This window comes from Athalia rosae, chromosome 7 (assembly GCF_917208135.1).
Source record: "Athalia rosae chromosome 7, iyAthRosa1.1, whole genome shotgun sequence".
NCBI lineage: Eukaryota > Metazoa > Arthropoda > Insecta > Hymenoptera > Athaliidae > Athalia > Athalia rosae.
In genome coordinates this window covers 4,425,067-4,451,665 of record NC_064032.1, presented here as the reverse complement: position 1 = coordinate 4,451,665, position 26,599 = coordinate 4,425,067, and the positions used below count along the sequence as shown (strand labels likewise).

The window sequence follows — 26,599 nt, the reverse complement described above, 5'->3', positions numbered from 1 at the left end:
ACCCACGGCGTCCTGGATGGTGGATATATGTACAGGTAGCCTCGTGAATTCGGGTCTCCTTTCGCCTTTTTGTTAAAAAATTTTTTTTTTTTTTTTCGTTTTTCGTTTTTCAAACCGGCGCCGAAACAATTGAACAAAGTACAAAGGGTGGCTGGCGGGCGGGCGGGCGGGTTGGGTGCATACCGAATCCCCGTGATGCATCGCGTATACGCGTACCAACGGCCACCCCTCGGATATTTCTCTGTTTTCTCATCCCGTAGGCCGCGCGATAACAAACCCCCGAGGGTAAATTTTCCGTACCCCTCCGCCCCGCGTAGTATACGCGTATACACCAGGGGGAGGAGGCACAAGAGCGCGTAGCTATCGCTGCAGGGAAGAAATAAGGGCGGAATAGCGAAAGGGATTACAAGACTCTCCCTTCTATCGGTTTCGCAAAGTGTACGCGTACACAGGTCCGTACGTACGGGAGAAAAAAAGGAGCAGGGAACAAAATGGAAGATAAAGTAGTAAAAAAAAAAAAAGTAGGATGTATTAAATAAACTCAACGTGATTCGTCAAATTTTCGCGATCATTAGAACGAAAACAACGTGTGGACCGGGGTACGAGGAAAATCTGACAACGATCTCTTAAATATTTATATAAATAATTAATCAATCGAATATTGATTAATTAAGTTGAGAATTTTATTTTCGTTGGTTGAGACGTTGTCAATGCTCGATTACCTATATACCATCCGTATCTACATCCATCCACACTCCTGTAACGAATTCGATATCTCTCTATCTTTGGAAAAGTTTCGATTTCCGCAGCGCCCGTATACGCGAATATAATAATATTAGCTCTCTTAAGGTGTTAAATTTATTAGCGAAATCAATCGAACCGTATCGAACCCCGACCGAGTCTCCGCGGCGTCGAGTGTATCGCGTGTTGAAGGGAGGCACACCTGCCTCACCTGGTTGTAAACGAGAGTACGTATATATATATATCGTGCATGTATTGAATTTCCCTTTGATCGGAATATGCACCATAGGTACGTACGTAATGCCTATCCGCTGCCTCGTGACGGTGCGACGGAGACGGCGTCGGCGTTACAGTAAAATTCTGCATGCGACCTGCATCGGAACCTGCGCAACCCGACGCAGCTATCCGGATACAATATAGGTGAGCGCGTACACCGGGACGAATAAATATAATACGGTGTAAGGCAGGGGGGGAGGGGGGTGGACGGAAATCTGTAAGGTGGATATGGTTTTACCTTCATTTCTCACGGTGTCCGTTACGCGAGTTGTTCAATCAAAACTTTCAAGTTTTTTTAAACTCGCGCGCGTTTGTTACGAACTGAGATGATGAAAAATTTTCGCGTACATTATGGGAATCAAAACGACGCAATTTTTACTTTTTTTTCGCCCCGTACAATGTCCGCGAAAATTCTATTCCGACTTCGGTGGGTGAAAGAAGAAAACAAAGGGGGAAAAAAAAAAAAAAATAACACCACCCAAAAAAAGTGAAACACGCAAAGGATCGGATACCTCGACATCTAACGTAGGCAGCAGGAACACGTCGAGTCATGCGGTGTACGATAAAGGTCAGGGGTGGTTGTAACGCGTCGCGGTTGAGAGCGATCAATATTACCGAAGTAGGGCAAAATTTATTATTTCATGTGGAGTTTCATTGAATCGGCAGGGTCGTCGGTCCTACGCGAGCGGGCTCCAACTTTCCATTTCCGGCACTCGGAATCAAAATCGCGCGAATTAATCCTTATAATATGTACATCTATAACCCAAACCGACCCAACCTGACGTGCAGGGCCCACACACCAGCTGCTCGAAAAACATTTGCATACGCTGACCACGGGTCCGGAAAAATAAATGTGGCGATATTCCATCGCATAAATTTTCAACCCCCGCGTAAAGGACGTTTTTTTCTTTTTTTTTTTTCATTCTTTGCCTCGTCATGGGTTTTCAGTTTTCCCGCGGCATCGAGAAAACTGAGTCGCAACCCCTCGATCCTCGCGGTTCCTCAGAGTCCCTCAGGATTCTCGATACCGACGCCCGAGACATTGGGATAGATTTAAACCCGCATCTCCTTATCGCCCATGTCCCATAATAGGTATACATATATATTTACAACGGAGGTAAAAAGGGACACCACCCGTCGCCCCCCGCAACGCGATTTCACGGTCCGCGCGAAGCTGCCCCGTTGCGTTACACGCGCGCGGGAAAAAAAGAGGAGATAAAGTAAGAAATTGTTCCTTGGTTCGAAAATTTTTTTTTTTTTGGAACAAAACTTCGCGCCGTGACGATTATTTTTTGATTTTTTTTTTTTTTGGTCGAGTTTTTTTTTCTGTTTTTTCTCCCCCGTTGTCAGCATTCTTGCGACGAACGATTTGTTTTATTCTAATCGGCGAAAGGAGAGTCCCACGACACCGAGCGATCTCCGAAAAATAAGAGGACGCGGCGAAGAAGAAGAAAAAAGAGATAAAAAAGAAAAAGAGATAAAGAAAAAGAGCGTTGGGAGAGAAAAAGCACTCGGAGGGTCGCGAGAGAGCGGGTCAAAATATTCAGAAAAAAACACTTTTCACCTGACCGTTGACAGTCTAATCTTAATGGATTCCCCGGGGGTGCGGTGCGGAGCCGCTCCGCGGTCGGGTCATCGTTGGTCAAACCGTTTTGCCGTCAAAGTTTACGAGAACGATACCGACGACAACGACGACGTGACAACGCGGTTTCCGTTTGACATCGCGCGGTCCTGACCCAACCGCAGATTTAGCCCGGGGAACGTCTATTAGTCGCATACATAATGGGGGCATATCGTCGCGCCGGTGGTCCGTGATTCATACCAGTTTCTCTCTCCGCGAGAGTCGCGCCGGCGATATACGCGACGTATCGCACCTCGCGGTTCGAGGTAAAAAAAAAGAAAAAAAAAAAGAAAATAAATAAGTAAATAAAAACGCGAATAAGGTGTACACCTGTAAGTACGTAGCTCTGCCGAAATTGCGCAATACCAGCCGACGTACCTAGTCATTAAAAAAAAAGAAAAAGAAAAAAGAAAATAATAACGTGAACAATTTGTTCGGTTTCCCACGACTGTGAAAGATCAAAAGAGACAAACCAGGTATAAATGTAAGTAGATGCGAGAAGGCGATTTGATTATGTCCACCGCATCAAGAGGCTAAATTTTCTGCCTCCTTTTCTCGCGGAGGTAGAAAAAGAATGAGAAGAATAAGAAGAATAAGAAGGAGAAGAATAAAAAAATAAAGAGGAATAGAAAGAAATGGAGGGCGACATAAATGCAGCGCACCTTCATCAGGCTCTCTCCCGACACTCGCTAGTCTCGGGCCTCTTCGCCTTCCAGTCCCCTTTGTCACACCTGCATCGCAGGTCGGACTAGAGTTAATGCATTTTGTTCGTTTTCTCTCGCTCTCTCTTTCTCTCTTTCTCTTACTCTTTCTCTGTTACAACCGGGCGCGTTTCCATCAAGAAAATTATGAAACTGCGGCTCACCGTTCGCCGGAGGGATCGGCGTTTTACGTCGCCGAGTTGTTTGACCTCGCGGCACAACCCGCGCGCGTACATTTTCAACATCTAGCGACAGAGTTTTGAAGGTAGAAAATAAGGTAAGACAACGGACGTCGTCGTCGTCATCCGACTATTTAACTTTCATTGGGACACCGCTACCTCGACCATTGAGGACACCGCGGGGTGCAGAAAGAACCGAATCAATCCAACGTTCGCATTGTAACGCTGCAAAATTTATATATATACTTTGCAAAATCGACGGAAATTCTAAATAAAAAAAAAAAATTGACATCAGCACAGTCGTCGCGCAGGTAAAGAGAAACACAGGTGTGTAATCTATCGCACGACCCCCGCGATATAGTTAATTTGAAAAAAAAAAAGGGGAAACGAAAAATTTGGAAAAATATCATCAAAATATCGAAATATCGCACCCACACCATATTCTGGTATCCGGCAGAGCCTCATTTCGTGCACTTGACTCTACGATCAGCTTTGGAGATAAAAATTGTCAAGCCTTAGTGGATTTTGACGTAATCGAATAAACGTACCTATGTAATAATAACAATAAACAACAGCAACGTTCGTTGTCCGCGGAGCGATTGTAGTTCTGCCCGGGTAAGGTGAAAGGTGTGTCTCAAAGCGTGAGGCACCACCTTCGGTTGTCCATTCCGTTATTATTATAGTCAACGTTTTCCAACGTTGCACCGGAATAGTCCGTTTGCGCTCGTAGAGAAACGACGTATCCAGGGGGACAGAGAGAGATAGATAGATACGTACGCGTTAAACGAATACCGATATCCGTAACGTTCGTTATAACGTGTTGCGTTACTGACCACCGGTCAACTGCACACCTCGTAAACCGCGACGAAATCATCCGCCTCTGTACAAAAACGTTCGACTCGCCGTCGAATATCAATTGTCGCCGGTCGATTGAACCGATTAAAGAATCTTGAGGGTGAAAAAAAAAAAAAATTCAATTACCTTCATTTTCGACGTAACCTCAGAAAAAAAATAAAAAAAAAGAAAAGAATTACATCGTGAATTTAACGAGGTGTGCGCGATTAATGGTCATTTCATATATTATACAATGGTTAAAATTAAAAATAACCGTTGCGTAAGTTTGTCAGTTATTTTGAAATGATAAAGAAAAGGAAAAGGAACTTCCGCACACACATGTGTATACGTGTACATAGAGACGAATGCATCGAACAATAATTTCTCATTCATCGATCTTCTGATTTCCTGTCATACATTGAAATGAAATAGTACATACGCATACGTATGTACAAATGTATATATACATGTGCGCATGTTAATAACGATAATAATAATAATAATAATAATAATAAAAATACGTCCCTGAAATCCGATTGGACGTTAATCCTGAGGAACATATACCTGTAATCCATAATGGCATATATTATTCCTTCGATATATATATATGTGTGAATCGTATATACTGTACATATATACATGTATATATATATATACAGTGATTCACGATTGGACGGTGTATAATATGTGGCTTTATAAAAATCGCGTGACAAACCTTGCCGCTCGTACAACGTGAGCGTATACATATTTCGTTAATGTAAATGTGAATGAGAGGCTTACGAATAATTCGAAACGATGAGTAACGTTAGATAACTAATTTATATGCCGCGTCGTACCGCGCGATCGTAAGCCCCGTTTCTATACATAATCAATTCACCGTACATACGCATATAAGTATATATATATATATATATACACACACACACGTTATTACACGTACGCGCATATAAAACGATAAATTTTCGACACCCTGTACATAAATCCGCGCGAACAACGTCCCCGAATTCGCAGTCAATTTCGTCCGATTTAAGCCGAAATCCTAATTTAACCATAGAAACTGCACACCGCAGCTGCAACCGACACCGGTTACCTCGCGGTCTCATTTGACAAATTTGAAACAGAATTTTTGAAACTATCGAATCGAGATTCACATTTGTACCAACACGGGCGCAGGTATTAAAAAATACGAGGAATAGAATAACGGGGGGGGGAAGGGGTTAAAAAAAAAAAACTAACGCGGTGTCGCGTATACGGATATATAATCCCAGTTTTTCAGGATTCCTTAACCATAAATACATCTCAAGCTCGCTCATCCTCGTCAGATGTGAGTCTCAACTTTTAAGTAGCTTTCGTTGCGGCGTTACGTGCGTTCGCTAGTCTCCTGGTGTATAACCTATAGGGAATATACATAAGGAAGGGCACCTCGAAGCCGAAAATGGGTATCGTATAGGAAAAATCCTAAAGTTTAAATAGCCCTGAAGCCTACGGGAGGCTCGACCGTCAAACTTTCAGATATTCCAAAATTCGACACCTTGCCGTACTATCCTGGGTACATACGAAAAAATCTGTGTACTTGATAAAAGAAACAAAAAAAAAAAACAAAAAAATGATTTTTTCGCCGTACCGAAGGCCTGACGCAGAGAAGAAGAATAAAAAAACTGCAAGACACTCGACGGACGAGAAGAGGGAAGAAAATAGAAAAATAAAAAAGAAAGAAAGAAAGTTTGTTCGGTGCGAGATTTTTTGAAGGAGGTTTTCGAGCGGTGTACGAGTGCGTAAAATTTTCAACCCCCTGTACAAGCGTGTACACGCTTCGTCATATTTTATGTACGCCGACAATTAAAGCACGGGGTTAATTGGTCCGAAGTAAGTTTTACCCCTAGATGAAAGCCGCGGAGATATTCAGCGTCTGGGGGAGGGAGAGGGGAGGGTTGGCGAGTACAAACGTATTTATATGCGTGTGTGTGTGCGTTTTTGAGTTAAACACGAGGCTGCGGAAGCAAGGAGAGTTCCTTAATTGCTAATTAGTTGGGACGAGTCATCCTCCTCTCGACGTCTCTTTTTTTTTCATCCGCGTTACCACTCGGCCGGCAGCAGCAGCAGCACGCGCGTACGATAACCTACACCTAAACGTACGATTGCGTGCGCCCGCTCTGGATTAAAAGGTCAAAAAATACACCCTCGCAGTTTCGCATATTTATACATGGGAAGTTGATGCCTTTTGATCAGATAAAGGACGACCTTACCCCCCCCCCCCCCCTCTCCCCCCGATAATCACGAGCTTGCAGTCTAATTTCGCCCCCCCCCCCTGCAGACGAGCACCGGGAGTCTTCGAACTTCGGAATTAGGAATTAGGTAGCAGAGGACTATGCACGCGTTTTAGGGTGCAATTTACCAAAACCTAGGTCCAAATTGATGCCCCACCCCCCGCAGTCCCGCAGTTAATCATCCCCCTACGAACCGTCTAAGCTCAGCACTAACGTATATCGTGTACGCGTAAATTACACACTCCGTCGAGTAGATATATATATATATATATATATATATGTATGTATATACGTATACCTAAATTCGTACATGAAAATATTTTATTATATACGCCGTACCTGACGCGATTTATTCTTCAAAAGAATTTTTATCAAAGCGATAGAAAATTAGGCAGGCGTCGAATAAATTAAACTAGGCCCCGTAATCAATTCCGAACATGAGCAGAAATTTATTATTAAAAAAAAAAAAAATAAATAAAAAATAAAAAACGCCCTGTATATAAAATTGATTATTCGAGATCATTCGATCGGCGAGTCGCTAAAAAAAAATTGTTGACCCTCGCGTGCGGAGAACCTTGTTTCGGTCGAGCGAATCTAGTCCGTATGTATAATTAAAATGTTAAGAATAATTAAAACAAAAAAAAAACCAATTAGATTAAACGAATTTTTAATTGTTCATTTTTTTCCACGTATATATGATAATTCCGCTGCATAAAATTCCTCGTGGCACCTGCAGAATGTTATATATGTACGTACGTAAAGCCGGGCGTGTAAATATCTTATACCTGTGCACGTCGGACTCTTAGAAAGTAGCAAGAAAATTGTCTTCTCCGAAGCAAAGGAGAAGAAAGAAAAATAATTAATTTCCCGCTCCGTATTACAGTTATGCCCGCGATTGTTACCGTACTGCACCGTAATGGCGATAATACCCCAACTTTCAAAAGGAAGTTCATTTCCCTTTCAGTTTTTCTATAATTTCTTTCAATTCGTTTTTTCTTTTCTTTTTTTCTTTGTCTTCTCATTCTCTTTTCACTCGGTATAAAATTGCCGCAAGTATTTACGGTAACGTGATTCGCGGAGCGTTGTTGTAAAAATGCGAGAAATTTTGCGCAACGCGCAAGATGTGAGAAAAATTCAATCTCGTTACAGTATAGCCGTTCCACATCCTACCGTAGCCGACTCTCGTTAATTATACGTGTCTCGCGCGGGTGACCAGATGGGACGTAACGTAAACGATACGTTTTTTTTTTCCTCTTTTCGAATAATAACGTAATAAAGTTGGAAAAAAAAAAAAAAAAATTCCAAAGACGGTGTGAAAAAAACAAAATCATCGGATGTGCGAGAAAACTAAAAAACTGTGAGAATAAAATTTGAGAATTATGGCGACCGAACGCGATAACGGTTGGATCGGATCTGCGACTTGGACGAATTCCGCGACCAAAGTCAATTTGCATGTATTAACAAAATCCAACTTTCGATTTCTAACGACGTAACGACTACGCGTAGGTGTGTATATGTGTGTACAAATAGAGAGGGTAAAATATATCCACGTTAGAACGGCGATGGAAATTTAGTTTAAAAAAAGGAAGTATATATATATATACGTATATAATTTGCAATAATGAAAAGTAAATAGGTACCTAACGATCGTCGAACGTGTATATGTATCATAAAGTTTTTATGTAACGAAAGACTTTCCGCTGAAAATTACGTGAAAGAGTACAGTGTGAGGCGAACTTGAACCGGAAAACCATTAGACGAAAAAAATCAAAAAAAAAACAAAAACGTTCGTTACGATTCGATCGCGAGTTTTCAAAATTTCGCAACGCTATTTACGGATATCTGGATTGTCAGTCAAACGTGGAGTAATGTGGTTTGTAAGGTTGGGCTGCATTTTTATCAAATATATTTGATATTATACACATCCGCATTTAACCCCCATTATTCCGTAACCAAGGTAATACAGTTTGTAATCGATCGATCAACTTTCGTAGAGAATATTATGCACACAGGTGCACGTACGATATTGCAGGAAAAATATTACGTGGAAAATCAAAAAAAGTAAATTCAAAGAAAAAGGTAAAAAAAAAAAAAAAAAAAGGAAAAGCTAGTTAGACAGATCTCGCGTATTACAACGTATATAGGAGAGATGAGCTGGCGCGTGGGATGAGAAGAAGAAAGGGATGGAAAAGGGGATGAAACCGGGAGCGAAAGGATGAGGAGATATTGATTGCTAGGAATCCAAACACCCCCGGGCACCACCAATGAGTGTATATAGTACGCTATAGTTACACGTATATATATACACACACGTACACCTGTATCCTCGTACATATACATGTGTATGTATAGTTCGGTGTAGTATATATATATATATATATATACGAGTCGGTCTATACGCTTGGCTGGAAGGTGCCCGCAGCCCGCAGCTATAAAGGGACGTTGCCATGGCGGCAATGTCTGTGTGTTGCTTTCCTGCAGGAGGCACCATAGGAAAAGTTAACCGGAGTAAGAGGGTTCGCTATACATATACATATATATATATATATATATATACGCACGCTATACACCTCTATTCATATCAATGGGAAGTTAAGGAAGTCCGAAACAAAAACCACCTGCGCGCGTTGGCCGCGATCGTCTGGAGAAAATCCGACAAAAAAATTCAAAATTCCACGGGGAAAAACAAAATTAAAACAATCGATCGATATCCCGAGTCGATGATCTATGCGGGTGCGAAAAATGTCGAGCCTCAAGACGACGAAAAAAAAAAAAAATCATCAATTAATTATTTCACGAACCACTTAATCCGGATGATGATCAATTATACCGCGCGCGTACGTACGGCAACGGCTGCAGTCGGTGACATTTCGCGTCCAATTTTATATTAAAAAAACAAAAAAAAAAAAAAAACTCGTTTCATACCCCTCGCGACTGCTTCGCCACTAATTACTAATTGCCTCGGCTGCGTGCGTTTTGTATTTTCTATACGTTACACGCGCGCGCACGCACGCACACGCACACGCGCACACAGTGCGGAGAGACGCGCAGACTGTACAAATATAGTTACGGATAGTAATATACATATTTCGTACAACAATTCCATTGTTAAATAATACGCCTGGCCGTTGCCTCCGGCCGCATAAATCGACGTACGGACGGACGGACGTAAGGACGGACAGACGGACAACACTTTTCAGTCGTACGTAATTCAACGGTGCGGCACGACGACGACGACGACGACGACGACGACGACGGAACCTGCGGCGTACAAACGCGATGGAAAATATCGCGCTGCCGCTGCTGCAGTTTTAACAATGCGTTTAACAAAGACGCTCTTTTCCACAATGGGTTTACAGTCGCGGATAGGTAGAGGGGCCTTCTTCGACGGACCGGATATATATTTTAAATAATTAAACAAACCTCGTCGCAAATGTACCCGCGCAACGCGAAAGAAAATCAAAGTACCTATGTATAATCGAACGAATGAAATTAGATGACGAGAAATACAGAAAAAAAATAAATAAATAAATAAGTGAAAAGCAAAATCTCGCAAGAAAAAAGAAATTGATCTTGGCAAAGAAAGAAGAAAGTTAAACAAAATGACATACCGGGGTAGCTTTCTCGTATTCTACCGGTTAGGTGAATTTTTTCAAAGCAAAATAAAAGAAAAAAAAAACGTTCAGATAAAATAAATAAGTGAAAACTCCGTGGTACGGATAGAAAAATCTTGACGTATCCGAGAGACGTGGAATTTCTCCTCCCGTGTATCCGCACAGTACGTACGTAAAAATGCGAGTACCCTATGCCTCCGTATAAGCGGATGAAATATATATGTATATCTATATATATATATATATACGGTATGTAATATAGATATACACCGGTACATCTGGTTTTCGTTTACGGCCAACAGGTGGCGACTTCTCAAGGGTATTCCCGCAACAAAATCCCTCTTCAGAAAGAACTTGACTCGGCCGGTCGCCCAGTAACACTCGTGCCTTAAACTAATGAGTAAGGAAAATATAGAGCTTTGGTAACGCTTAGCCATGCTATAACATAAGCGACCGTATTTTTGAAGGGGTACAGGTCGTCCCGGGCTGCTTGAACTACTTTTTCGAGCGGCCGGGTGAAGCGATCTGCTCCGATTAACGAACACAAAAACAAGAAAAAACAAAAAGAAACCTAATTAAACGAATCGTTGACATAAATAATTTTAGCTAATAGCCTCTCAAAAAAAAAAAAAAATTTGCAAACTTTTTTCTCGAGGGTGTTGCCATTTTTGGTTCAAATTAATTCGCTCGTAACGAATGGGAAATTTTTTCTGTTTCGTTCTTTCGCAATATTCGTGGGGAAATTGGAGATACGATGGTAATCGATAAAACCGAGAGTCGATCGGAAGCGATCGGGTGGGTAGGAAGTAGTAAAAGGCCGTCAGAAATGGGGCATACGTAATGTTTTCGGTGATTCGCGCGAGGCGCGTCTGCGGCACGCTCGATTCATCCCCCCTCACCGCCCATAAAAATATATATAGGGATTCAACTACCGATGCCCCATATAACGATAATATACCTATCCAATAACGGTCGTCGCGTCTCGGAGCTTCAACTATACGGGCAGGAGAGAGAACAGGACCCGGCGCGCGAGACATTATGGCACACACACACACGCATATATAGAGATGGTAATAAACGCGCGGGATCGAGATAAAACTCCCATAAATTTTATCCGCCATTATTGTACGGGGGTATCACTGTACGTCGGTATACTTTATCTGTATCATAATCGGCCGTTACACATCGTTCGCAAAACGCCCCGCGAAATATTTGCCGAGAAAATCTGCAACGACGGGGGGGGGGAGAAAAAAAGAAAAAAGAAAATAAAATAATCATCGCGCCTCCGGCGATCCCCGTAAAATTCCGTAAACTCGTTTTTTTTTTTTTTTTTTCTTTCGCTGTAATCAATTACAAAGTCTCGAAGCCGAGTAATCGCCCCGTAAAAAAGTAATCGAATAAATAAACAAACGGCACGTGACAAATTTTAAAGAAATTTTTTTTGTTTTTTTTTTCAAATACCTATCGTATGCATATATACGTTATCGCACGGGATAAGTTATATATACAGAGATTAGGTATTACATAGCGTTGACACGTGGATGACGACCTACTCTATGGTGTATATAACGTGTATGTATAACTGTATATATATATAATGTATGTAAGCCGGTGTCGTCGTCGTCGTCGCGTGACTCATTTCCTTAGAGGGTCGTCGTCGTCGACGACGTCGTGTAGTCGAGGGAGAATGAAGTAGTATAAGAAATAAAGAGAGGAAGGAAGGAAGTACGGAAGGAAGGAAGGGAGCCTAATTTAGCAGCTTAAAGGGATCGCTCGGTTGATGCCGTCGGGGGGCCGGGTGAGTGGGCCGAAAAATGGCAGCCCGTTTAAACGGAATAAACGAAACTGCGGAACGAGCGTAGGAAGCCCGAGAGAGAAATGAGGGAAAAAAGTACTCCGAGTTTAGTCGAGTTGAATTGAGAAACCTTTCGGAAATAGGTACACGTCAAATGCCCCGAGACCGAGAACAATGCCCAAAAGGTTAGAGCGAAAGTAACGACATCGCGACTCTCGTGGTGGGAGGGAAAGAAAGACGCGCTCAAAAGTTTAAAATCCAACTCCTAAACGAACCGACGATTTTTATACATCCGACCCAGATTCGTGAAAATTTTTTATTCCCGTTATGTAAATTGAGGAAGAAATAAAAAATAGAAGAGTTCGTTTTTTTTTTTTTTTTTTAAGGTCACGACGTAACGAATCCAACGCGATATATAATATGAATATACATATGTAATGTAAACGCGTAACGCTATAAATAAAATAATCATTAATATTATTATGTATAATGTTTCGATTAGTGAAATCTTCGTATTTTGTCCTACCCGTGGATACCTGAAAAATGTCGAATGAAAGTTGACGTTTCTTTGCCCATTTACTTGACGTGCACGTTTGAACCTCGGAGAATTATTGTAATAAAAAAAAAACGGTAGAGAAACTTGAAATACCGATGCAGAATGTGATTTCCTCGTCTTCTCGCCTTATGTCGTTTTTTTTTTTTTTTTTTTTTTTTCTTTCCCCCCTCGCATTTTTCCTACAGACGGACAGCGACGTGCTTTCTCTGAGGTGTTTCTTTTTTTCGGGTTTCGAGAACACCGAAATTCGCGGATCGATTAAATTCAAAGATTTACCGTTTTTCTACGCTCATTGAATGAGGAGATTTTCCAAACGAGAATAATTCGTCGCTAACGTCTAGAAAAAAGAAACTCAAACCCACTTGTGTTAATATTCTACGTTTACATAGGTATACGTGCGTGTATAACACATATGTATTTCATTTATGCACACATCGAATTCGAATAATATATCCCACGGGCGTATTTAATCCGCGATTATTTCCGGTACATAAAAATTATCTACATTTCTATAAACTAAGAAAAAGAGAAGATGAGAAAAAAAGAGATATTATACCCGTATGCATATATGCGAACTTATATATCTGTACGTCATTAATTAATTAACAGGAATGTAACAAGCAGGTAGCGTTATGCGTTATTATCTAATTAAACACCTCTCTCCCTCTTGATTGTACATTTATTTTCTTTCTCTTTCCTATTTATGAAAATTAAATATGGCGTTGATTGCGAGTGCTGCATATCCCGTATACTCATCAGCCGAATAAAGTAAACAGTCGTACGTTACGCGAGTAAGTAAAGGGATTCGCTGTGATTAAAAATTTTCACATACCCCGCATTATGTACGATTCTTATACATGTTATACTTTCGCGCGACAGAGAGGTGAGAGAAAAAAAATACATAAATAAAATAATTATGAACTGCATCGAGAACTTTGCTGTAAAATGTGCAATAAAATAATCCCCGTACGTACGTATACCGGTATACGCACTGTTACGTTGTGTACGTAAATTAAATTAAATGGACATATATAGAGCGATTAAAATTCTTCGTCGCGCGATGAGAATGGAAATACAATTTTTCACATCATATTCTATCCGCTATTAGGTGGGTATATTGTATCGTATTATTTAACAGTTGAAGAAAAAACCCATATTGTACACGCTTCGAGCTCGTATATCGTGAGAAATATAATTATAAATAATAAATATTGTGTGCTGTTAAATAATACATATTATTACATTAATACCACCCCCTCTCCCCCCCCCCCCCCCCCCTAGAATCTCATCAGCATTGACTTATAAATTTTTACCGTGTGATTTACTTCAATGTTGAACATACGTATATACGTATATATTTTTATAATTATTATCTGAGGTCAACCTAAGGTCATAGTTGAAGGACCTCTGGATACCTCAGAGAACTTTCGCAGAACTGTCATATATATATATACATGTGTATACACATGTACGCATTAAGTTGGCGGAAAATAAAGTGCCGAAAAATGATAATGGACCACTTGGATTATTTCTTTTTCTCTTTAAACCTAATTTTCAAGCAGGAAACGCGTTTCCTGTTTCGTGCAAAGTTTACGTATACCTATGTATGTATATTTCCAAGAGTGGGATGGCTCGGGATCGGTGGTGAAAATTCTAACGAGAAGATGGATCGATCCGACGAAATGAAAAAAATAAATAAATAAATAAACAAATAAACGAAAAAGGAGAATCGCGTAACGATTACATTGCTCGAAGTAATTTCTTTCGGATTGGCCATGTGCCCAATAAGTTGCGAGGAAAAGGTATGTACGTACGTTATAAGGTGGTACATATAGATCGGATAAAAAACATAAGAAAATTTTGGCAACGGATCGAGATTTCTTTGCAACTTTTTATCTTTACTTTTATTTGATTGCGCAATTTATTTTATTTTATTTTTTTCTTTCATTGCTTTTTCTTTCTACTTTTTACATATTTTCTTTTTACTTTATACGAGCGTGACTGCAGGGGCAAGCGACAAAACTATCTTACCGCAGGAAGGTCGATTTCTTTTTACATAAAATAAAAAATGCGAGAATTACGAACGACGATTTGTGTTGAAAAAAAAAAAAATTATTATCACGACTGTCAAAAACCTCGGTCACCTCGATACGCAATTTTGTCCACTAATTTAAATAATTAAGAATTTTGTTGTTTTTTTTTATCTTCTTTCATAAAATATGATTGACGGATATTAAGATTCATTCAAAGTCGATGGCGAGTTAAACGTGCACCTATATCATAAACATAGATAAGATAGAAATCTAGTTCAAATATATATACATCAATAGATCGCGCTCACAAAGTCGATCCGAAAAAGGAAAGTAGATTCAGATTTCTTTTCGCACTTAATTGACCAGATGTCAGCCCGTATACCCATACAGCGAGTTGTGCAGGTCATCCAAATTTGGAATAAAAAAAAAAGATTCGAACAAACGAATAAATTGAAGGAGAGAAAAAAAAAAAAAAAAACTCCCGAGACAGAAACGAAGAAGAAGAAGAAACACGGTCGCGTCGCGTGACACAAAATACATAATCCTAATGACCATACTGATTTTATACGATTGAAGGTATAATTGAGAGAGAAGAAAAAAAAAAATTTGAATTTAAAAAAAAAAAAAAATAGTGGAAGAAAAAAACTGTACATTGTACTACACCATCCGTTGCACGGACGGCATTAGCATTCCCTAGACGAGCGATGCAGTCTCGCGCTGCATGCGAGAGACGCGACGAAAAAAAGACGAAAAAAGGAAAAAAAAGAAACCAAAAAAGAAAAAAAATAGGAATGACTACTACCGCTGCTGCTACTGAAACTCCTCGTCTACTCGTTTTAAGTTAAAACAGTAACTGCAGCGTTGAAAATATTAAATGGAGAGTTTACATGTCGCGAAGTGCATTTCATTGAAAAACGAGAAAAAAGACGTCCGCAAATTTGTACAATTTTCAAAATACATGCATTTATACGTGTGCAATTTAGTTTGCTAGGTCAACCAAAACGAAAATATCGTTCGGATTGATCTGGGACACAAACGAATCGTATGGTGTAAAAAATGATGACCTCTTAAACCGTTGCGAAACAACACTACGTATACTGCATACGAAATTTCAAAATAGTTTGTGTATGTTCACTTGATCTTCGCTCCAATTCCGTAAAAATATGAGTCATCGAAGATGAGGTAATTTCATTCTGTCACTTGAACTATACAGTATACGGTACATGTATAGCACATGTATGTCATCTGAGAGAGAAAGAGATTAAAACGAAACTACATCGATATGAAAATTAAACGTCGAAGAGATGGAGTGTCGAAGGTATACCTGTACGACGTAAAAAAAAAAAAGGAGAAGAAAAAAATGCACCGCGAAGTTCAAAAAAACGATCCTTATTAGGATAAAAAAAAAGTGGAGGAAAGAAAAACGAACTATACAAGTATTGTGAGTACGTACAATACCAAATCGGACGATGAACTTAATTGAGAGCACAGATAGAAGACAGAGGCGAAGCAAAAAAAAAAAAAAAACAGAAAAAGAAAAAGAAAAATTCAAGAACAGAAAAAAAATAAATGGAAAACGAGCATTACGTAATTGGTTAATTAGATGCCGAGCCGACGCCGTACACTATACCCCACTGAGTATCAGCCTATATAGTTTCAACCTGAAAAGATTTCGAGCGAAGATAACGATTAATTGAGGTATCTAATGCTCCGTCGTTAAGGCACGATGAAAACTGAGTTAATGAGATAAACGTTGTAACGAACGCGACGTGCATCGGAAGCCCAAAATTGCAATCCGCGAGGATTTCGTACGTAATTGTTTTTTTGATAAAAACAATTCGCAAAAAATATGAACACAAAAAATGGGAGGGGGGAAGGTGCTGATTTATCGGTTAATGAAATTTTGTGATCTTCAAGTGTTTGCGATCAGATAAAAACTGGCTTACCTTGTTGCAGAAACGCGTCATTTCTGTTGATAAACAATTTCTTTTTTTTTCTTTCTTTCTCTAGCGCTTTTATCGTGTAAATATATTATAGAATAAAAATTGCAAGTACACGTATCGTACGCGATAACGATGTAGCATAAAACTCTCGCGACATATTCGGTAAATGTGAAGTAAAATCTGGGAAAAAAAAAATGAGATTTTACAGAAATCGAGTATAAGTTTTCTTCGTTCACGTGACTGACTTGAGACGCGGCGAGAGAGAGAGAGAGAGAGAGTCGAACGATGAAGTCATTCGAATAAGATTGTAAAATACACGGTACCGGTTGGAGTAAAGTAAATAAAGAAAGAAGAAGAAGAAAAAAAAAAAACAGACCTATACAAACGTATTTTATACGCGGAAAAATATCAATCGTGATATAAGCATCGCAGCGCGGAGATAACGCAGACGTAAGGAAACCAGTCGTCCTAGAGTCTGGCGGACTCGCTAATGTAACGCGTGAGATCAGATGGGAGAAAATAACCCCGACGGGGGCGGCGGTAAGTAGCTAGTAGTAGTAGTAGTAGTAGTAGTAGTAGTACAGGTGATGATTCATCCCGATAATCGTTCCGCACTTTTACTCAAGGATACTTTTATTCTTACCTGCATGATCCCACCTGAACCCCACGCGTCGTTGAGAGACGGAAATTAATAAAACTTCACAATCGAATATACACAGAGAAAATTGACGCCGAAGTAAATGAAAATTTATAGAAACGAAGTTTGGAAAAAGTGAAAAATAAACGACCGGTGTTGATTTGGTTATTTTTTTTCTCAACGTGGGGCGAAGATTGAGATTTATATGATTTTGAGGAATTCCGTGACGTATAACGATCCGACACTCCGCAACACGCGAAGTCGACCCCCCCCCCCCAACTACGACGACTCTAACGACCTATGTCAATATTTGGGCGAAGCAAAGCTTCCCTATAATACAGCCCTTCTCTCACCTTAATAAAGGGCAACTTTGGGTAAACATCATATAAAATCCCCGCTAAACACGAACCCAATTATCCGACGTTGAACCGAAAACGTGAAAATGTATCGGGTTCGTTTTTTATCGCGGCAAAAAAAATAATTCGTCATTTTCAAATACAGACAATTTTCGTTTTTCGTTGGCTACGCAAACGCGATCGTCGTTGCAACGCGACGCCACGTCGCGTGTGTACATTTCACAGAATTTTTTCAGTCTCATTCGCACTTATGTGGCTATACAACCGAGGAGATCAAAGTTCACGATTTCTGTACATGTGTTATATTTATCGGTAAACAAGGCAATTAAAATCATCTTTCCCGTCATTGGTGCAAACCAACGTTATACTTCGGAACGCTGCAACACATGCGACGTGAAACGAAATCAGCGAGAAGTGATGTTAATTTAAAAGGAGGAGAAGAAAAAAAAAAAAAAAAAAACAGCAGGAAAATAGAAAACAATAACCAAGACGACACGAGACGAACTGTGTACAGTGTAATGGTAGAGATAGGGGCAATCCTCTAACGCTAATTACATTACTGACACGCGATCCCTTAATGCAGGACGCACGATATTTGTCTCCTGAACAAAAAAAAAACAAAAAAAACACGTAAAAGCACGTGACCACGGGGGATCTGATTATCCCAAGGTGAAACACACGCGTGGGTGGGTGGGTGGGGCGGTGCGGGAATCCGAGAATAAAACTAAAAAAGAAAAATTTCAATAAATAAACACCGACAAAATTTAGGTGAATATTTCACGGCCCCTGAAACCGCGAATTCCTTCGCTGTACCTGTAGGGAAGCTATGAATCTCTCGAGTCGATAAACAAATCGATGAAAGAATCCACGCGATTTTTCGTTTATTTATTTTTTTTTTTTTCGCATCGAACAACCTTCGGCACGCGGCGAATCGCGTAGACACCGATTCGGTTAGCAAAAAAGAGATTTCCGTTTCGATTTTTGCACAACTGTAATATCCGCGAAAATTTTCGCTCACCAATTATGGCTGGCTAGGTTGATCGACCACCCTTTAATTTCCACAACTCAGGGGGAGGGGGGTTGAGTCAATTTTGCGTTGCGTCAGCTGTTCGACGAACCGCAACTATGTTTCTGTGATATTCATTTATTCATTTATGTATTCATGTATTGTTATTATTCCTTCGATTTTTTTTGTTTTTTTCATTGTCCCTTGTATAAACAACCGCAGGGCTTTGTCGTGTTTATGTTAAATAAGCTACGCTGAAGAACGTTCCGCTTTCGCGGCTGATATTCAAATTCCTCAGCGTATCCGCTGTTGTAAATTCGGAGCGAATATTTCTACCCCGAGTACGAGGGGTTTGCGAGCACTAACGTCAAAATTTCGCTTATCGCCGCTAAACCCTCGATGTCCGAGCGGTAGTTTTCCGTGAACTTTTCACCTTTATCTCGATCACGTTTCGCTAATCCCCCCCGGTATACATTCGAGAAATTTCTCGCGGTATTATCCTTATACACCTGTAAAAGCTTCCCGATTTTATCTGCGCCCCAAACGACCCTGTTTATCGTTATCTCATTCCCAGCAGGAAGTAGATTCGAAAAAAAAGATATTTTCGCAACCCCCCGACAAGATGAAAATGAGCGATAAAATATTAAATTATTTATTTATTTATTTTTTTTCTTCTTTGTAACTCACCGCAAACATTCAGCCAGCCCTCGACTCTGCAGGGGTACTCCAACTTCATGACGTCGATATTACGATACGAAAACAATAGCGAATCCAAATTGAAATTGAACGAACGAACGACGGTTCAACGGATATCGCACCAACACAACAATTCAACACATGACGATTGATTACACCGATTAAGAGGGATAATCGTTAATTATCGACTATTGACACTATTTCGTCAGCGAAATATAGAGCGGTGGAAAAAAAAAAACATCGGCGACTTTTGTTTTATTAACCATCGTGCACCGGCACCGGTTTCTCACAATTATCGGGCTTTCGAATAAAGAACGCCAGCGTATAAGACCACACAACAATACTCGCGATATTCGCACAAACGTAAAATAACACCAGCGGAATCGGGGGTATTGTTATCATCTATCACGATCACCAAGAGTTCGGGTAGTTTAACTGGACAAATTCGGTAAACACTGTATCGCACGGTTTTTCTGTTTTGATGGTAATACAGACCGTAAGATACACGGCACTTATTCACTGACTGGATAGCGAGAAGTCGAACACGTCCGCGCGCACCGGCGTCGGGATTAGAACTGGCGAGCGGGGGCGGCGGAGCGACAACTGACTGTCTTACCCGACAATCGAGCCAATGAGACGCGGGCTCTCTCAGCCGGCGGCGTTTACCGACGCTCTCTTTTGTTTTCTCGTTATTTCAAATGTTGCAAATTACGCTAAGCAAAATGGCGAAGCTAATTTTCCAATTTTTCAGGATTCTCTTTTAGGGCTGCTGGCGGCGTTGTCACGAGATACAGACGTTTTTAACGGATCAGTTTCCGAAGGAACGTATCGTCGTAGAGCTTTACGAAACTAACCTTCTTGATTAAAAAATTCATCAACGATTGATGTCTCAATTTGATCGATCAACGGTTTCAGGTGCAGATGGTAACGCTGCGCTTATTTCGCGAGATGAAATACAAAACGCGGATAGTTTGGACCGAAATATTAATGTGTGATTCGAATGGCAAGAAAACAAGCAGTCGGCTCACCGTTTTCATAATCATTCACGGAATCTGGCGTCTCGCATCAGGTGGCTGCAGCCGCTTCCTTACTTCGTTTATAAATACCTGTGGCAGGTTCACGTACATTTTTAAGGGTGTATTATCGGCACCCAGATTTCCCCACACTTTTTTCACGTCACGGAATCACTACTACGCAACTGCACAGGAGCAACTTGACGTATACGACCTAAACCTGACCTAAGCGCCGCCTGGTAGCGACAACTGTTTTAACATCACAACTGTCAAAATGGCGCTCAAGGCACAAGTCGGTCAAAGTGAGTAAGAAAAAAAATTCACATTATTGTTAATCGAGGGTTAATTTACGCGATAAAATTCTACGGAGAAGTCCGTGACGACGTAGTCTTTGATTATGGTGTCGATTTTTTCCCTCACGTTTCGCCTAAGTGTTCCTCAATCGGTGGGCGTATTTCGTCGATGATTTCACACCTCTGTTTTTTTTTTTTTTTTAGCAGACCTATAAACGAGTGTTCGGATGTCAGATAAAAAAGGGATGTGTGTCATTATTCGAATGAGTCTAGAATTTTATTTGGTTCTAATTAGATTCGGGAGATTTCGTCGTCGCGATTCCGGAATCCGGAATTTTTGAGCTACGTGTGACTCATATCAACAATGATAAGGAAATAACACAGCACGATAACGTCAAGTTTATATTCGAACGCGATCGTGTTTCCTTTCCTAATTTACAGCCAGGCAATTTTTTTTAATTGATTTTTATCCATGCCGGTAAAATTAGTGGCGTATGTAAAATATTTCACCCTCGCGCGTCGGCGCAATTAAAGGTCAGTCGGCTGGCGTGACGTCATTGGTTCCAAGGGTGGATCAATACGAAACACGATCGGCGAAGATTATGAAAGCACCAGGAGGTCAAATCAACGCGTCTTCCTCGTGCTCTAATAATGTCATTAACTGTCAACTAAAATCGATCCACCTGCTTCAACTCAATGCCTGTACACCTGTGCGTGTATTAAATGCCGACCATAATTCATGGAAACCTCATATTTTATGCTTATTATTTATTTTCAGATTTCTTCAATTTTCGAATGACAGTAATTCTGAATCTGTCGAAACAGTCAATTTTTTCATTATTTCACATTGCCTAAATATTTATCTATCACATTAACACTCTCTTCTAATATTTGAAGATTCCAAACATCTATGCAAATATAAATGAACTGAAATTTTTGCAGAGATTATGAATGAGGTGATCAAACAGAGAAAGAAAACAGCAGGGGGTGTAGAATGGAGGATCTTAGTTGTGGATCAACTTGCGATGAGAATGGTGTCCGCCTGTTGCAAAATGCACGACATCAGCGCCCAGGGTATAACCCTGGTCGAGGACATCAACAAAAAAAGAGAGCCTTTGCCAACAATGGAAGCAATTTATCTGATCACTCCCTGCAACCCATCAGTGCAAAAGCTTATGGATGATTTCAACAATCCAACAAGAACTATGTACAAGAGCGCCCACGTCTATTTCACTGAAGGTATGCACAAGCAAAAAAAGTTTCTCACGAAGCAAACACTTGTCATATACGAACGAATAAGTTACTACCCTCTTGATTTGATCAATTCCCCAGAACTAGAATGCCGCTATATCCTTTTTCTCAATAGAGGGTGGAATATAAAACTGTGTCCAAATGCCACGATGATAAAATGACCCTTTTTGCTTCACATCAGTTTTCTTTTCTGTTAAAATTTTAGTTTATAATTTATTTTCAGCATGTGACGATGAATTGTTCAAAGACTTGTCTCATGCGATGGTTGCTAAATTTATAAAGACACTTAAAGAGATCAACATTGCATTCATACCATACGAAGAGCAGGTAACATATATTGTTAATAATATCGATATTATCATTTTTTGTTTGTTTGTCTCTGTGGTATTGGGCACACTAATAAAGAACCAAGTATCATTGATCTTCCCGAGTTTTTCAACCTAATCCTCATCCTCCCTGCTCTCATCCCTTAAACCATACAACTTAACACCTCGGTTGACACAAGACACGCTACACGCCTATACACAATATTGGAAAGTATAAGTGGTTAAAATTGACAATCTCGTTATATTTGTGCTCGCACTTGGCCAGTGTGCCCGGAGGAGCTGTTCAATGAACTCTGCAAATCACTCGCTGCTAAAAAGATAAAAACTCTGAAAGAGATCAACATTGCGTTCCTGCCTTACGAATCGCAGGTGACGAAATATTTTCGTATAACTGAAAGAACTGCTGGGTACTAGTTGTTGAAATGTCTGACTTCAATAATTTGTACATTTCATATTAGATTAAAATCAGACACACGGTTGAATAGAAATTATTTTTTTATGTGCTTGCTTCATATTGTTCATTTCGTTTTTATTTCCACGTGGGTGTGTCATCATAATCACCAATAAAAAAATCAATCTGCTGAGCGCTTCAATCAACCTTTTTACTATTAATTATTTTTTTTCGCAAACGCATGGATTTTGACTCTGGCTACATGACGAATTGAGCGTAGAATTCTCCTAGTCAACTTTAATTTTCAAGTGACATAGAACTGACTAGACTGTTGTGATTTCAAGGTATTTTCGCTGGATTCTCCTGAGACATTTGCGTGTAGTTACAATCCTTCGTTTATAAATTTGCGAAATGCAAATATGGAGAGAATCGCTGAACAAATTGCAACGCTGTGCGCAACTCTTGGGGAATATCCATCAGTCAGATATCGAAGGTACCTGAAGGCGATGTTCGCTACATCTTTCTAATGAGGTGTATTTATTCATTTATTTTATTATCTCTTTGTCAATTCCAGCGACTTTGACCGTAACGTAGAACTAGCGCAAATGGTTCAACAAAAACTGGATGCCTATAAAGCAGATGAACCAACAATGGGAGAAGGACCAGAAAAAGCACGATCTCAACTTTTGATTTTAGACCGCGGATTCGACTGCGTTTCTCCGCTACTTCACGAACTAACTCTCCAAGCTATGGCTTATGATTTGCTCGAAATAGAAAACGACGTTTATAGGTATGATAGATTTTACATCTCGAGTGATAATCCTTGTCCTATTGGTAATCTTTTACAGCGTAATCCTATTCTCTATTGATCTAGGTATGAAGCGTCAGCTGGCCAAGCTGAGAAAGAGGTTTTACTGGATGAAAACGACGAGTTATGGGTCGGCCTTCGACATCAGCACATAGCTGTTGTCTCACAGTGAGTAAATAAAATTTACGAATAAAACTGAGATCGGTATTTATCTACAGAATTCACGATTCATGTGTATCCTGGTTTCAGGAAGGTCACCGCAAAGCTGAAGGAATTCACTGAATCCAAGAGGATGCCTCAGGGAGACAAGCAAAGCATGAGAGATCTCTCTCAGATGATTAAAAAAATGCCCCAATACCAAAAAGAGTTGAGCAAATATGCAACGCATTTGCATCTAGCTGAAGACTGTATGAAGCGCTACCAAGGAAACGTTGATAAACTTTGTAGAGTTGAACAGGTATTTGTTAAAAATATTACCAGCAAATTTTAATTACCATTGTACAGGACTCGAATAATTGTTTTTGATGGAAATTATCTGTAGGATTTGGCTATGGGAACTGACGCAGAAGGCGAGCGTATCAAAGATCATATGCGCAACATTACCACAATTCTACTCGATCAAACTGTTGACAATGCTGACAAACTGCGAATAATAGCTCTTTACGTTATCAGCAAGAATGGTATCACGGAGGAAAATCTTAATCGTCTAGTTCATCATGCGCAAGTCTCACCCGATGACAAGCAGACAATTGTAAACATGGCAAACCTTGGAATCAACGTCGTGGTTGATGTGAGTAGATAGAATTTCTGTGTTTTTCGGTATCTAGGAATACTACAACCGAAATCTCATACTTTTTCTGTAATTGCTGCTGCAGGGTAACCGCAAGAAGGTGTACACAGTGCCACGGAAAGAAAGAATTACAGAACAAACTTACCAGATGAGTCGCTGGACTCCCGTGATCAAAGATATCATGGAGGATTGCATCGAAGACAAATTGGATGGCAAGCACTTCCCATTCTTAGCAGGTCGTGCGGCCAGCTCTGGCTATCATGCTCCGACCAGGTAATTACTGTGCATCTCGAATTCTCAAAGCACTAAAAAAAGAAGACTATATTAGTCGCACTCTGACCCCAGTACTAATATAAATTCGATTGTTGTGCTTCCTCAGCGCTCGTTATGGTCACTGGCATAAAGACAAGGGCCAGCAGACGATCAAAAACGTACCCCGATTGATAGTATTTATCGTTGGTGGTGTTTGCTTCTCAGAAATACGATGCGCGTACGAAGTCACAAATACTTTGAAAAATTGGGAAGTCATCACAGGTTAGTTATCGAATCAAACAGGTTCACATACGAACGGACCGACTATATGATTCATAGTTTTAAATATTGCAACGTTTGCTTACAGGCTCATCGCATATAATCACACCGAAATCGTTCTTGAAGGATTTGAGTAACCTACATGTCTAATAAGAGAGCGTCAGAAGAATGACATTCCTGCATTTAATGTTATGCTAAATTCTTTAAACCCTCTAGGTAATTAGCCTCGGTTTCCATCAGTATTATCAACCATAGATTAGAATCAGTGGATTCTCGATGTCAATTCATTGTAGCGAGTGTTATCTTATTACAAAAAGAGCAAAGGTAAACGACAACCCAAGATCGTACCTAAGCGGGGTGAAAATATAGAAATAGCTTTAGCATCTTAGGCATTTAGCTTGACAAATAAAATAAGCGTAATTTTATGTTACTAAATATCAATCGAAGAGTAAAATTATTGGATAAATAAAACGAATGAAAAACAAAGGAAAATAAAAAAAAAAGAATAATTTTATAGTAGAGAGCAAGAAAGAGAGAAGTTACCAAAATTAAGTGCCTGTATGGTGGACAATTCATTCGATTTATGCGTTGATAATGCTGATCGTAAAAGTATGTAGTGTTCATAATCTATGATGTATAAATACACACATGCGTACATACATAATATATATTTGTAGAATAGATTTTCAAGCAATATATGACGTTCTATCATGATATATTTATTCAGAGATCATTAAATAATTCGAATTATAGTGAGAACCTACAAATTATATAATTATGATTTTTTTATTATATGAAAATCAAAAATCTTACTTGCCGAGCAAAAAGAAAAATTCGTGATAAATGATGAATGATAATATATACAATTGATATAATAATTGTGTAAATTTTTAGTGACACGCTATGAAATTCTTGAATATTCAAGCCAGTTACAACTTTGATTTCAAATCACTATTCGTAATCGAGCTTAATTCTCATTTTTTACGTATATTATTACTTTTGTGTTAGAAAAGACTCACCTTCATTTGAACAGCATTATAGCCACAAAAAAACAACTACGCTGCTGGTTCAATCTTCATGGCTCTAATTTATTTTCATTTTTGTAATTTTGTCTTCTTGAGTATTATCTAACTGTCTTAAGTCCTAACAAAGTTATCAACGATACGTAGAATAATAAATTCACTCACCCCAGAAACTTGTTGTCTGACGTTCTTAAGCAAGAATAATCAAGCTGTAATTCTTTGCCCTTAGGCAATGGTTATACCGAAGCAAACTTAGATTAAACAGAAACTACCGGTGCTACGCGTGGCTGCGCCTAGATTATAGATGAACAGCATGTTTCCCTCCAATATATTTAGTTATTTAATTTCTCTTTTTAATCGAGTGGGGAACAAAAAAAATATGAAAAGGACAATAGTTTTATCGGATCAACGTATCGCACGAATCTGTATTAATCATTGTGAAACTTGGAGAATCTTTAAATATTATAACTTATTACACACAGGATATGTATATCGTTGAGAATTATTGCATGTACCGAATTCTTCAACGGAGAGAAAATTAATTTGTTGTGTATAGATTCACTAAAAAGGGGTAATATGTTACAACTTAGTCCATAAATGAATAAATTTAAAACTAGGATGAACCATAGCAAAACGGATCCACGATATTGAGAAGGAATAATTTTAATTGAAAGAAATATTAATATATTATTACGATCATCAATAATCAAATTACTATCACTATTATTGTTATCATCAAATTATTATTAATGTTGTTAAAATATCATTAAAGAAATTTAGCGATATTCATAAATTATTATTGTATGTATCTAGCTGTACGCTAATTGAAGTGTTCCGCTTATAAAGGCCTACATGTCACCATGGATTTACGTATCGTGTCGATTACTTTTCAAAACCCAATACCCAAATACCTTTATCA

At 39.5% G+C, this 26,599-nt stretch overlaps 2 protein-coding genes and 1 non-coding gene across 7 annotated transcripts in view; 2 read left to right on the top strand and 1 right to left on the bottom strand.

Annotated features, from left to right (window-relative positions):
* LOC105693112 (ras GTPase-activating protein raskol) overlaps positions 1-20,111 on the bottom strand; it is an 86,521-nt gene extending 66,410 nt beyond the window's left edge. For all 4 annotated transcript variants that reach the window (XM_020854593.2, XM_048658940.1, XM_020854620.2 and 1 more), the window contains exon 1: positions 19,247-20,111. In XM_020854593.2, the coding sequence (XP_020710252.2) occupies positions 19,247-19,295 (49 nt within the window). In that variant the 5' untranslated portion in view covers positions 19,296-20,111. The remainder of the gene's footprint in view (positions 1-19,246) is intronic.
* LOC112694931 lies at positions 10,617-10,765 on the top strand. Its single transcript, XR_003150248.2, has one exon. It is a non-coding gene; the product is annotated as a U12 minor spliceosomal RNA (small nuclear RNA).
* A 304-nt stretch (positions 20,112-20,415) lies between the features above and the next one.
* Positions 20,416-26,545, top strand: LOC105690782 (protein ROP). Of its 2 annotated transcripts, none has more exons than XM_012408988.3 (11): positions 20,416-20,570; positions 21,504-21,800; positions 22,404-22,507; positions 22,874-23,022; positions 23,104-23,319; positions 23,404-23,505; positions 23,587-23,794; positions 23,879-24,127; positions 24,213-24,400; positions 24,507-24,661; positions 24,747-26,545. In XM_012408988.3, the coding sequence occupies exons 1-11, from the start codon at positions 20,543-20,545 to the stop codon at positions 24,806-24,808; spliced, it is 1,758 nt and encodes a 585-aa protein (XP_012264411.1). In that variant the 5' UTR covers positions 20,416-20,542; the 3' UTR covers positions 24,809-26,545. The 2 variants fall into 2 exon arrangements, with proteins under 2 accessions (XP_012264411.1, XP_012264326.1); XM_012408903.3 differs by lacking the exon at positions 22,404-22,507 and adding an exon at positions 22,036-22,139.
* Positions 26,546-26,599: the final 54 nt, after the last annotated feature.